This window comes from Manacus candei, unplaced genomic scaffold (assembly GCF_025592945.1).
Source record: "Manacus candei isolate 608988 ecotype Guabito, Panama unplaced genomic scaffold, ASM2559294v1 h1tg000014l, whole genome shotgun sequence".
Taxonomy (NCBI): Eukaryota; Metazoa; Chordata; class Aves; order Passeriformes; family Pipridae; genus Manacus; species Manacus candei.
In genome coordinates, this window is record NW_026138062.1 from 3528841 (window position 1) to 3542029 (window position 13189).

General features: G+C 39.3%; 1 protein-coding gene across 9 annotated transcripts in view; it reads right to left on the reverse strand.

Annotated features, from left to right (window-relative positions):
- Positions 1-13189, reverse strand: part of MBNL2 (muscleblind like splicing regulator 2) — a 109090-nt gene that overhangs the window by 15243 nt on the left and 80658 nt on the right. For 2 of the 9 annotated variants that reach the window (XM_051780639.1, XM_051780630.1), the window contains 4 exons: positions 8387-8440; positions 7546-7699; positions 4261-4296; positions 2763-2857 (listed from right to left, as the gene is read on the reverse strand). In XM_051780639.1, coding sequence (XP_051636599.1) covers positions 2763-2857; positions 4261-4296; positions 7546-7699; positions 8387-8440 — 339 coding nt within the window. Of the gene's footprint in view, positions 1-2762; positions 2858-4260; positions 4297-5867; positions 7407-7545; positions 7700-8386; positions 8441-13189 lie in introns of those variants that run through there. The other 7 variants (XM_051780631.1, XM_051780632.1, XM_051780634.1 and 4 more) reach the window with 6 other exon arrangements.

Here is a 13189-nt window from a genome sequence, read left to right on the forward strand (position 1 = left end):
GACACCAGGATCATCACAGTCAATCCAAGGAAGACCAGACATTTTTCCCCATGTCAAAATACTAAGCCAAATTATACTAAGCTAAATGATTAAGCCCTGCTAAAACCTTCTTTTCATGCCTAGCATTGTGAGTAGAAGTTGTGGGAGCTGAAATGGGACAGGTTGAAGTCTTCAGGTTGTAAAATTAAATACTTGGGAGTACCATACCAGAGGACACAAAGAACATTATGATCATGAACAAAGTCATCTTAATTACCAAGTTAATAACCTACTCCTGTTGTGTTTCTTGGGCTAAAAAAATACTGAGAGTTAGGACCACAGAGTTACTATGAGACCTTTCCTAGTGTTGTAGGTTTGTCTCCAATCTTAGGAGGCTGTAAATAAACAGAAAATTTGGGAGTTTTGTCTCTTATAAAGAAGAAGTAACTACTAACTACTTACCCTAGTTTGAAATACATTGTTTTTCTACAGTAGCTTTTAAAGACTCACAATGACTAACACAAAAACAAGAGTGAGAAAAAAAGACAGCGACGGCGCGTGCTACAGAAGCCAATGAGAACAGCTGCCAGAGTGGGACTCATTTCCTCCACAGGCAGCAGTGCAGAGCTTTGGTAACATACCCACACTCCTTCCACAGGCAAGAGAAAGAGGCAGGACCCTCCAGGGCAATTTTACCCTGCCCCCATACAGACTTCTAGAAAAGCAGATGGACTGAATGCCAAACTTCCAAATGGCTGAAGTTAAACAAGTGAAAACCCATCCTCCTGTTAAACCATCCATTAATTTCAGCATGGAGTTGTATGTATACACACACACACAAATATATACCACTAAAAAAACAGACAGTTTCTATAAGTGCTGTTAAATTTAAAATGTTCTAATAGTCCAACGCAAACAAAATCTGCACTGGGAAAGGAGGGGCTCTGCCTGCCATCCTGCTAGATGAGAAATTGCATTAAGGCACACCTATGTCTTTGTGGCACTAGTTACTTGTGTGAAAGTGTTCCTATTAACTGAAAAAAAAGACTGCTTACTGGTCCTTTTGTAGGCATACATACATTCTACCTTCAGCCACAGTTGGCCCCTCTGGCACTCAGGAGTGCGGGTGGTGGACCTGCCCCAGCTGCATTTCTGTGCTGGAGAGGGTCCCTAGCTGAAACCCTGCCCAAACCACCCCATTTTCTCATAGTCCCTTGGCATCTTCAAGCCCCTTTGTCACCACTTTGGGACCACAAAACTACACTGGATACCACCAAAAACTGTTCTGCTGCAGACACTGTTCTGGAAAGAACCATGAAATACACCATTTGCCTGCTGCACTTTCAAGCATTTTTTACAAGCTAGCTTCAGAAAAGTACGCACAAAACAGCAACACTTTTGGTGAAAACGCTAGAAGCACAAATGCCACAATGTTGGCAAATGAACTTTAAAAAAAAAAAAAAGAGAAAACGTACTGGTTTGTGTTTCTTCAAGGAAGTAGGGTGTATTTCAGAGGTAGTATATTTTTCATAAATTATTATAAATAAACTCTTGCAACAACTTCTATTTTTCCACGGGATACTCAAATAGTTTTGGGAATGACAGTAAAAAAAAAATAAACCTGCTGGTATAACATTATTAAGCAAAACGTTTTCACTGATTTCTTTCTAAGCCCTTGGCAAGTGGAGGGGAATGAATCAACAGGTGAGAATATCCACTGGGTCTGCAACAGCTTATTGGTCTGTCCAGGAGCAACACAAGGAAAGGTGATGGGGACACAGCCCTTTGCTTTCTCTTGGTGAGCAAATGTGCTTGCTTCCTCTTCAATCTGACCTCTCAGAACCTGAGGGAAAACACCTCTCAGGTGGAAGTGCTGGAGTATGGTTCCAAAGCAACGGAAAAGCCAGAGCGACCCAACAGCTGTGCAAATCCTTTCCCTGAGAGATGCCAGGTGCATTAGGGTGGAAATCTCTACAGCCCCAACAGAGGAGTCAAAGCTACGCACTATGGGTTCCAACAGATATGTCTTCCGTGGGAATCAGGTCATACAGGAGGAGGGGGAATCCTTACCAAAATGAAAACTGTTATTAACATAAACTGCAGAAGAAGAGGAGAAAGTATCATCTTTCCTAGCCTGCCTCAGCCAATAACCCTCAGGGTTCTTTCTAATAACATCCTTCCTTGGGGAAATATAATTACCAGGTTAAAGATACACTTTCAAACAGAAAGCAAGCATAGTCATAAATATCTTGAGTGCTGTTTAGATCACTAGCATTTATAGAAAACATTCAATTTTTTTCTTTTAATTTTTTTCCAGCTGCCTTGTCCTGGTTGTCATTTTTGACAGCTTCCATGCTTACAAATTAGTCACTTCCACACACCTCATGGAGAAGGCTACATGAACACACCTGAATGTTTGAAATCTGGGATGATCTTCCTTTTGAACTTAGGTGTTAATAATAAACTTTTGTAAGTAGTCCAGTACTACGGTGATTCTAACTCCAGCTGGGTTAATTACACAATAATTAGGTACAAACATCGCAACACAAAACACAGCTACATCATTATTTGCAACAAATGTTAACTCTAAATAAGTGCAACCTGTCCCACAAACACTTGCTATAAACGACTTAAAAATAAACGAAAATTTGATGGGGTAAACACAGAAATAAAAAAAAATTCTCCGGGAGAATTTTTTTTGTTAAAAAAAAAATTAAAATAAAAATCTCAGCACTCATTTAGAGTTCAGGATCTTGTGAAAGAAAGCTTTAAAAGGAGCAAACCTGATTTGCTGTGGCTGTTGCGGCGAAGGGAACACTTGTTGCAGGAGTTGTTGCTGCAGAGACAGTGGCGGCCGTAGCGTTGTGCATCATGGGTACTTTCAGGAGGGGAACCATGGAAGCAATGAACAGGAGGGTGCAGCATTATGGTAAGAGAAGTGGTATTTTTGGCATGGTGAATATCAAGAGCGGCAAGCCATCATCATGGGTTAAACCGGCAGATGGCATGCAATCACAGTGCAAAGCGAGAAAGCGTGGCGGAGAAATAAAAAAAAGGGGAAAATAGCTTATTACAAGTACAATTAAAGGAAGGTTGTCAACACAATCAGCGATTCCCAGAAAAAAAAAGAGTAAGGACCACTGAAAATGTGACTGTTGTCTCTAAGAAGAAGATTACTTGCACAAATGAGGCCTTTACCAAAATAGCCCGTTACCTGCGTATTGTTACATGGGTTATTTGTTTTACCCCAGTACAGATAGAAATCACTTCAAAATAAAATTCTACTACAAAAAGGCACAGTGGTTTGAACTGGGAAGAAAACTGATCAATGTTTATCTTAATTTTTAAACACAATTAAAAATTAATTATTTTCATGTAACTTCATTTTGAAGTAAGCCAGATACTCACTGTCTTCCTTTATAATCCAATTTACGCATTTTTTCCTACTAGCACTGCGTAACTGTTTGACTTTATCAGAGTTAAATTACCATCTGCTTTGAGGCAAAAATCAGGAGAGGGATGATGATAATTTTCCTGATATAAATACTATTTTGTTTGATCTAAAAAAGCAAGATCGATTTTGTGAAAGTCACTGCTTTTGCTCATTTTAAAAATGAATTTTAATCAGCATCTTCATGGGGGAATTATTAACTTGATGTTTTAAGGCTTGATATTTTAACCATTTTATCTGAGTAGGCCCAAAAAACCCCAAAAGTAAAATCACTGGGATAGGGCTATAGCCTCTTAGAGGCTGTTGCATTGGACTTCACCCTTGCATGCCCAAAATGTTAATTTCAAGCTGCAAATATATTTAAAGGAGGAGTGAGATTCAGATCACGAGTTTCAACAGAACCTCTCTGGATCAAAGTAGGCATTTCTGGGAAACGCTGATAAAACTTTCTAACACACAGCAAAGGAGAAATAGGCACACCACTATGAAACTTTAAAACACTGATGAAAATTTGCTGGCTTTTTCCAGTATTTTATGATTTTATAGTACTAGCCAATATAAAATATAAAGAGAAATAAAACTTTGAAAACTGAAAAGCAGACTGGAATTCATGGTATTATGCTTTTGCAGTGTAGTTGTTATAGCAGGTGATATCACGTCTAAACTGCAGCTTTCATCTACAAATCTAAACACTCTGCGAAGTCAACCAGAAGGACAAGCGAACCTTTAATTCTAGTCAGTGTCTAAATCTTGCCTAGGATTTTTGAAACAAGTGAATATACATCATATACAGTATGAAAAAGAGATCAATAAAGAAATTTGGAACCTACCAATACTGGTAGCGGGTGTCATGCACAAAACTGACCCTGCGTGTCATGCAATGATAGGTGAAAAAAGTGGATAAAGGGAAGAAACAGGTTAGCCGTTTAGAGTTAACATTCAAACTGAGATTCAAGCATAACCACAGAGAAGTAAGTTAGTTAAATGAAACTGTAAGGTCATTCATAGGTTTGCTTTAACACAAAAAGGTGATTGTGTTCTTACTAAAATCCTAAATATACTGTGTGATTTTTGGCATATTTCTGTGCATATTCAGGATACTTCATAAACTTTTTTACTTATTAATTTTATCACTTCACATAGTACTTTTGTAGCAACAAGTTTTTGTTTATAGAAACATCTTTGATTAAAGGTCATGGTATTTGGGAATTTTAGAACTCATTGCATAATTCAGACAGCTCAATATTGCGCAGATCAACATTCACCAACTTTCTGACATGCATCAGAGAAAGAAGTTAAAATGAAATTAAGACAATATTATTCTGCAGGGGCTTTGCCAAATTTGCGTTTGATGTTAATGTACCCATTCTTAACACAATTGGAGGTGGAGCGGTGCTTCTGAAGAAAATAAACACTACTTTGACAATTCCCCAAGCTAAACACCTCAAAGTGTGTAACATTGCAGCAGAAGGCTCCCAGTGCACCTCAGAGTGTGGAAGCACTGCTTGCCTGGAATGCTTAACCTTTCTGGAAAAGACCAAATGGAAAAAAACATCAGCATATTCAGTAGAGTACATACAGCAAGCTGGTGAAGGTATGCAGGGAAGGAGACTGGTCCCAGATACATGCATATTTGACACAAAGCCGAATATGCTTCCTGTATTCCTGCTTAATTACTACCACAGCACCTTACAGGACTCTGCAGTACTGGCGTAACTATGAATGACCTTACCCAAGAACAGTTCCCAGAGAATACACAAAGTTCCTCCTCTAGAGGCTATAGAAACACTAACAAACAGCAATGGAAAGAGAGAAAAGATCTCTTGTTTTTAAGATCGTTCACCAAACAATAAGGAGAAGGTGACAAAGCAATCAAACTGATGTAAAACAAACAAAGTGCAGAACTTTGGAGGTAAGCCATGCTAAGTCAAGCCCCACACTTTTTGTTAGGGGAGCCAGTGGTTAAGAAAGCAGAGGAGTTATATAAAACAATTAAGTTTTATATATATTCCAGCAGCAAAACTTGTTTTAAAATTTAATACACATACACACACACACACACACACACACACACACACACACACACACGGAACACGTTTGAAAATTATACCAGTTTAGAAAATACCACATAATCATTTAAAATGCAACAGATAATGTCATGCATTGCTCCTTAGACCTGGGTGGCATGACAGTCCTTACACCCGCCAAATCCAACCTTCCCAGGAAACGTGGGAATATCAGTGCAGCATCTTTAATGGAAAACTCATGACACCCACTCATCTAGAGGGGGTTTCCCTTTCCTAACCTTGTCCCATACCCCACTTCTCTCTCTAATATCCTTTCTAGGTGCTGATGGTGTTTGAGAAGACCAGGAGGTTCATCACTTTTGAGAAAGGTTTTCTACTCTGGGGCTTGGGCTCCATCTGTTATGTTATGCTTCTGTTTCTTTTTTTTTTTTTTCATGCACTTGTTTTGGGGCTTGCCAACAACCTGGCCTGTAAGGTTTACTTCCAAGATCCACACTTCTTACCATCAGAAATTTGTCAGATAAAACTATAATTACAACCATTAGCTGGAAAGAGGGACACACAATAAAAGTACAAAAAGTGAGCTACTTAAGGAAGCATGAACACTCCAAAAGTCTGGAAAATATCCAAATGCTCTTTCACTGAAAAAGGTTTAAACTGCTGTATTTTCCATAGTTAATTTGAAGTCCTTGCAAATTGCAAATAATAGCAATAAGCCCCAAAAGGGAGTGCTTAAGAAGGAAAAACACCTATTGTGCTACAAATTCTCAGGGTTTCAATGTAAAATAAATTTGTGGAAATTTCGGCATGTTTGTAAGCACAGGGCAGTCTTCCATTCATGTCCAAATAGGCAGTCTCACGTTTGTTTTTTTTTTTCCCCAAACACTCCCATAAATGTCAATGTGTTTTCTGCCACAGATATTCTAGTGCACCAATGTGCTAAAAATACAGCATGCTATAACTTACTATTACAAATACGGGGGCAGGCTCCAAGGTTGTTACTGAGGCCTTATAGAAAAATTCCATGAAGTCAAAGCCATCTGTGTTTGCTTTTTATCTTTAAAAACATATGGGAATGCTGATAGATTGGGAAATCATCATGTGTTGTGTTTCATTCCTTGTTTTACCGACATTCTTTCTATAAACTAAAATAACATTGCTGAAATGTCAAACGCATTTGTAAACACGTAGTTTTAAATCATTCTGGAAGTTCACACTGGATAACATTCTGATACTAAAATATATTATTAGTCAATTCTGAATGAAATTGCAGAATTCCTTAGGCAGGATATTTACCTGTGGGAAGTTTGGAGTGGGGGTGACTGACATAATTTAAAGGGTTATGTTGTTACTGTTTACACAAGCACCTAGCACATTCCTTTTCTCACAGTGTTAAAGAGAAGCTCTGCCACCAGCCATGGTGCTCTGATTTTTACAGAGTTATGAGCACTGAAATGTAAACTGCATTCACTCATCTTCAGATCATCCTTATGAGGAAGTGTAACCCCAGCTATGAGCTGCAAATGCTAGGAAAAGTTCTGGTGGTGTTCCAAAACGAGAACCACAAAAATGCATCTGATGCCTCAAAGCCCTTTAGTGCAGTTACAGGAAGCAATGTGTTTTGCCAGTATTGACTGGAAGGTTATGGCTGGTGTTCCCCTTCTCAGGCTGCTCGTGTGCAGCTGGGGCAATCCCCACGGCTGCACAACAGCAGCCAAGGGAGCAGGAGGATGCTGTGGCATCTCTGGAGTGTGATGCTTTTCCCAGCGTTTTTGTTAGCGGAACTTTGCCCTCTTGTCATCTAGGTGAGTGCTGGCAGATACGAGTCAAAATCCAGCCAATTTAAGGTAGGCAAAAAAGGGGCAAACTCTGGATAATGATGAGCAAGGCTGTGAATGTGCAAAAATGCAGCTTAACGGCATGCTGAAGTTTCTCCTTGAATTGTCATCCTGTGCAAGAGGAATTAAAATAACATGTAATTATCTGTGCAGACTTCACCTGAAGTGGGGCAGGGAGCAGTTAAGTGCAACTGCCTGACTTGGAGCTACCTAAGGAACACAATATTGGTTCAATGTGGGTACAACATACCTGTTGGGATAAACGCTGCATGTTGCTGCAACTGAGCATTGGCAAGAGCCTGTTGATAGTGCAAGACACTGGGATTGAAAACGGCACTGGCACCATTGCTTTTTTCAAGTGCTTGTCTCTTTGGTAAAGGGTGAAGAACACCAGGAGGAAAGGCCTGTAAATAAGAAAGTTAGTTAAAATGACGCCATTTTTAAGACGTTGTCTGTAACATATATACAAATATGAAAACTTAGTATTTTTTAAAGCAGCTAAAGATGCCTTGCCATGCATATTAACTCAAAGCACAGCAATGTAAAATGAGTGAAATTTTGTTATTGATAGCAAAAGCATGGTACTATTAACCTAAAACTGTAGCAGCACAACTACTGAAAAGAAACGTTTGCTTTAAAGCAACGAAAATGGCATTGCCTTTAAGTAGGTTTTCAAATATTACAGGGAGAAAAAACCACTTGTGTTTCATTGCCAAGTATTTTCTTTTTTTTTTTAATTTAAATATCATTTCCTATTATTATACAGATTAATGGATTACGTTACACGTTTTTAATTACAAAAGCAGTTTTATCTCAATTCAACTTTTCATGAGAGATTTAAAAAAGATGAAACTGTGTTAGGAACCAAACTAAATAGTCTGCGGTTTATTACGTATGAGAATGAGATGGATAAATAGAGCTTCCGGTAAATTAACGAGTATGTGAAATCATTTCCGGTTGATGTTCGAAAAGTAAAGCGATACAAATTTCATTAGTTGCTTCTCTGAAGGAAAAAAAACCCAAAAACCAAAAACAAAACAAAACAAAAAAAAAAAGCTACATGCAAAGCAAAAGGTGAAAGGTCAAAGTACCAGGTCTACAGTTGCTTCGAGAGGTCGCTTCATTGCTTTGGCAGTCGACTGAGTCTTTTAATAACAGGCAGCGAGCACATGATGGCAGTGGGCCAATGGGAGTCAAGCGAATTAACATACAGGTAAACAGCAAGCAGAGGTGCATCATGGGAACGGCATTGCATTTGTGGATAGGTGAGAAGGAAAAAAATATTCTGAATGCAATATACAACATACAAAACACTAGGCATGCACAACAACAAAAATGTCTTCTAAAGAAATGAATATTACATTTTGAATTAGTACCGAAGCAAAAATGCATCTACTATACCTTAGTTAAAAGCATATAAGAGAGTAAAATATAGATGTTTGAAATTCAGGAAAGTTGAGTAAAACAGCAGCTTGCAGACACTATTAAGCATCATATAAACACTTCACAGAGATGCAAAAAGTTTTAAGGATACGCCTATAGGAATTCCTGATAAGTTAGTTAAGTCACATTTCAAAGTGGCAAAATTGATTTGGGAGGCTACATTTTCAAATGTAAAGCACTAGTGAAAGTTGTAACGTATTATGAATGCTATTAAAATCAGTGCTTACAAGGCCAAAGGTATTTTAATTTAGAGAAGTGAATCATTGAATGGATTTGGGATTCAAAATGAGAGGCTCTCCTTTGCCAACGTCTAGTTACACTAACTTATCATTAATTCCTTTTTTTTCCTCCTATAGCTGGGTCATTTTTGTAGATTTTTTTCCTTGTAACTTACCACATTACATTGAGAGGGAAAAAAGGCTTTCAGAATGGAAAATCTACTTGAAAACACACTTTCTAAATTTTGCTACAATCTTCAGTACTAGCTTCAGGTCAGGAGCAGGGAGTAAAAATAATGCTCCCTGTTCATAAGTGAACATTAACCTAAGAGTTACGATATTAGTCCAGCATTATTAATTTTTTAAAAGAAAGTATCTAGGCATAGTACATAGGCATATACATTTATGTATATTTTCATAATAAGATCAAACTTATGGCTGATATGATGGCATTCTGTAAAAATCTTTCTCATATAAAATATTACTTTCAAGTTTTATAACTTAAACAATTCTTAAAAACATTTAGAAAGAAAAGAAAAATTTATTTAGAAATCAAAATTTTTGCTTTTGTTTTTTAAACACAGGCTGGTATTTAGCTCTTTTTAGAATATACGGATTATGTCGACCTTGAAATCAGTATGTGGAAATAGGGAACAAAAGTGGGGGGGAAAAAAAGGACAAGGCACAAAATGCCTGCATAGAGCTTGTGGTCACAAGGTTAGCTAGTGTCAACAGGGTATTTTGCAGAATAGTCCTCATTTTGCTTATTCCTTGTTCCTGTCTCTGTTGCATGAGTCTTCTCAACATTATCTGCATCTCTCCTTTGGCCCTTTTCTGGATTACATACCCTGATCTGTAGGATCTGCTCATCTGTCTGTGTCCAAGACCCAGACATAACAAGAAACACCTGGTACAAAATTAGGATCTGGACAGACTTCTGTCTAAGCAGGGCACTGTGCAGCCAAGGTGTGATACCTGCCACAGGTACCACTGAGAGGCATCACTCTGCCTGTATGGGGCACAGCCTCAGATCCACTCTGCCTTCAGCACAGACCCAAGTCTACACAGAGGTGAAGCAGTACAACTGAATTCAGCATTATGCAATGATGAAGTCCACGAATTCAAATCAACATCACTAAGAGTAAAGCATTTCAGTTAATTACATTTATTATCCAAATGCAGATCTTATCTAATCTCACTTGTGAACTTATTATCTGTTTACTATCGCCTTTCTCCAATTTTTCTCCATGCTCTTCTTAACCTCATCTCCCTACTTTGAAGTTTTTTGCTGGCTCTCCCCTCAACTTTCACAGCAAGTTCAGTCTCACAGTTTTCTCAACCCAAAGGCTTTAACTTGATCTGTTTCTAAGCCTACTCATCAACCTCGTTTCCACATAGTCTCCCACTCTTTTCAGGCTTTCAAACTGCTCATTTTTCTCCCCTACAGTCATATTTTCTTTTATTTCATCCTGATAGTAAAATTTCCTTTGCCTCTTTCTGTTCCATCAGGTTATCTCCTTCTTAACATTTGATCTCCTACATAACTAACAACCAAAAAAATCAATAGCTACAGGCTGGAGAGAAAAAGGCTATGGAAAGGAAATAAAGATAATAATAAAAATTATCAAAGATCCAAGGCATAGTATTTGTCTGCCATATGTCACGTTGGCAAATTATAATGTCTCCTGGAATACAAGTAAGATCCACACAGCAGTGGCCTCCATGGATATGCAAGGAGCTCCTGATTAAATTCAAACACGAGAAAGAAAGCACACAAGGGGTAGGAGCAGGGACAGATGGCTCAGGAGGAACTGGGACACAGCCTGAACATGCAGGGATATGTCAGGAGAGTCAAAGATCACCTGGAGTTGAATCTGGCAAGAGATGTGAAAGCCAACAAGAAGGGCTTCTCCAAGTGCATCGGCAACAAAAGGAAGACTAGAGAAAATGTGTTTCCACTGCTGAATGGGGCAGGCAACCTGGTGACACAGGACATTGAGAAGGCTGAGGTTCTGACAATCCTTTCCATCTCCATCTTTACTGGCAAGACTTGTCTTCAGGACAGTGGGAGACCAGTAGGAAAGTCTGAAGTGAAGATTTATCCTTGGAGGAGGATGATCAGGCTAGAGCACATATAAACAAGCCGGATGTACACAAATCCATAGGAACTAACAGAATGCACTAACAGATGGGTGCTGAGGGAGTTGGCCAATGCCACTGCAAAGTTACTCTTAATTATCTTTGAAAGATCCCACCGACTGGGGGAAGTTCCCGACGATTGCAAGAAAGTAAATGGTATTCCTATCTTCAAAAAGAGCAGGAAGGAAGGTCTGAGGACTCACAGGTTGGTCAACCTCACCTCATCTCTGGGAAAGCAATCGAGCAAATCCTCCTGAAAGCCATCTGCAAACATATGAAAGCCAAGATGGTGATGGGAAGTAGTCAGCATATATTTGTGAAAGGGAAATTGTGCTTAAAAGCCTTCTAAGATGAGACTGGCTTGGTGGGTGAAGTGAGATCAATGGATGTTCTTTCTCTTGACTTCAAAAAGGTTTTCAACACCACTTCATCCTCATAGACAGCCATATTTAGTATGGGTTAAATGGGAAACAGGTGGACTTCCAGTGCTCTAAAACTCGGAGGAGTGGTTGATACAGAAGATAGATGTGCTGCCACATAGAGGGACCTAGAAAGTCTGGAGAAACGGGCACAGAGGAACTTCACTAAGTTCAACAAAGAGAAATACCAAGTCTCATACCTGGAGAGGAACAGCCCCAAGCACCAATACACACTGTCGGCCACCAAGGTTTGGTAGAAAAGACCCTCAAGACCTTGGTGGACACCAAGACAGCAATGTGCCCTCACAGCAAAGGCAGCTGACAGCATGCTGGGCTGCATTAGGAAGAGCATCACCAACAGGTGCAGAGAGGTGATCCCTCCCCTCTACTCAGCACTAGTGAGGCCACATATGGAGTGCTATGTCCAAGTCTGGGCACCCCAGCACAAGAAAGGTATGGACACACTAGAAAACAGTCCCATAAAGAGCCCAAAAAATGATGAAGGGACCTGGAGCACCTCTTACCTGGGGAAAGGTTGACAGAATAGAGACCTTTTAGCCTGGAGAAGATACAGGGCGAAACCTCATCAATGTATACAAATACCTGACAGCAGGGTAAAGATGGGGCAGGGAACAAATGTCGATACAAGAAATTCCATTCAAATGTAAGATTTTATATAAAGGAAGTATTTCTTTTTACTGGTAGCATGGAGCAGGTTGTCAGGAGAAGTTGTGGAGTCTCCATCCTTGGAGGCATTATTAAGCCAAACAGGCATGTACTGGGCAATCTACTCTAGCTCACCCTGCTTGAGCAGGGGAAATGAGCTAGGTGATCTCCAGAGGTCCCTTCCAATACCAACTATGAATTCACATTTTCATTTAGGCTGTACAGTCTTCAGTGATGTTTTATGCTCTCTGAAGCACCATATGAATATGTGGAGTTCCACAAGCACAATGACAGGTAACACTCTCTTCTAATGCATTTTCACATTTAACCTATATGTGTACCTCTTTTACGGTGGCTTCCCCCTTTCTTTTTACATGATTAGGTGACCTAGTATATCTGAGTACAAATTTCTAACCCTTAGTGTACAGAAACGCAGATAGTGCACGTTCTGAAAAGTGGCAGAATGCAGAACTCATCGACCTCCAACAGTCTTACCAGCTTTGCCTACAGTGCTCCAGGCCTATCTATGCACAACTCCCATCTATATAAGTACCTTGGGCTCCCCTGGGAAGGAAAACCTCTTGGACACAATTTCAACCTGTGAGCAACCTGCAAGTGAACCCTATAGGCAAGCATATGTATTTTTCCCTTTTGCTCTCCAGATCCAACTGAGTATTCTTAGTCATTCTTGGGTGGCCTTGCAGTCATGTAAGGCCATTTCTACCACTTTTTTGTTGTTATTGGCATTCTGGTGATTTTTCATTCACTTTATCTGATTATTTCAAGTCTATATTAAGCAAAAAATAGTTGAATTGCAAAGAATCTTGTCTGCTAGCCTAAATGTGCCATTAGAATATTTTGTACAATTTTTTCTGCAAAAAGTTACTCTGTTCAGCTGCCTTCTCCAGTGACATTAGACTGCTAATATTTCAATTCTGTGTTTCCAATGATGCTTCATCTTGCTTTGAGGCTAATGCAACTCCAGTTAAGGCTTATTTAAAATAACAGA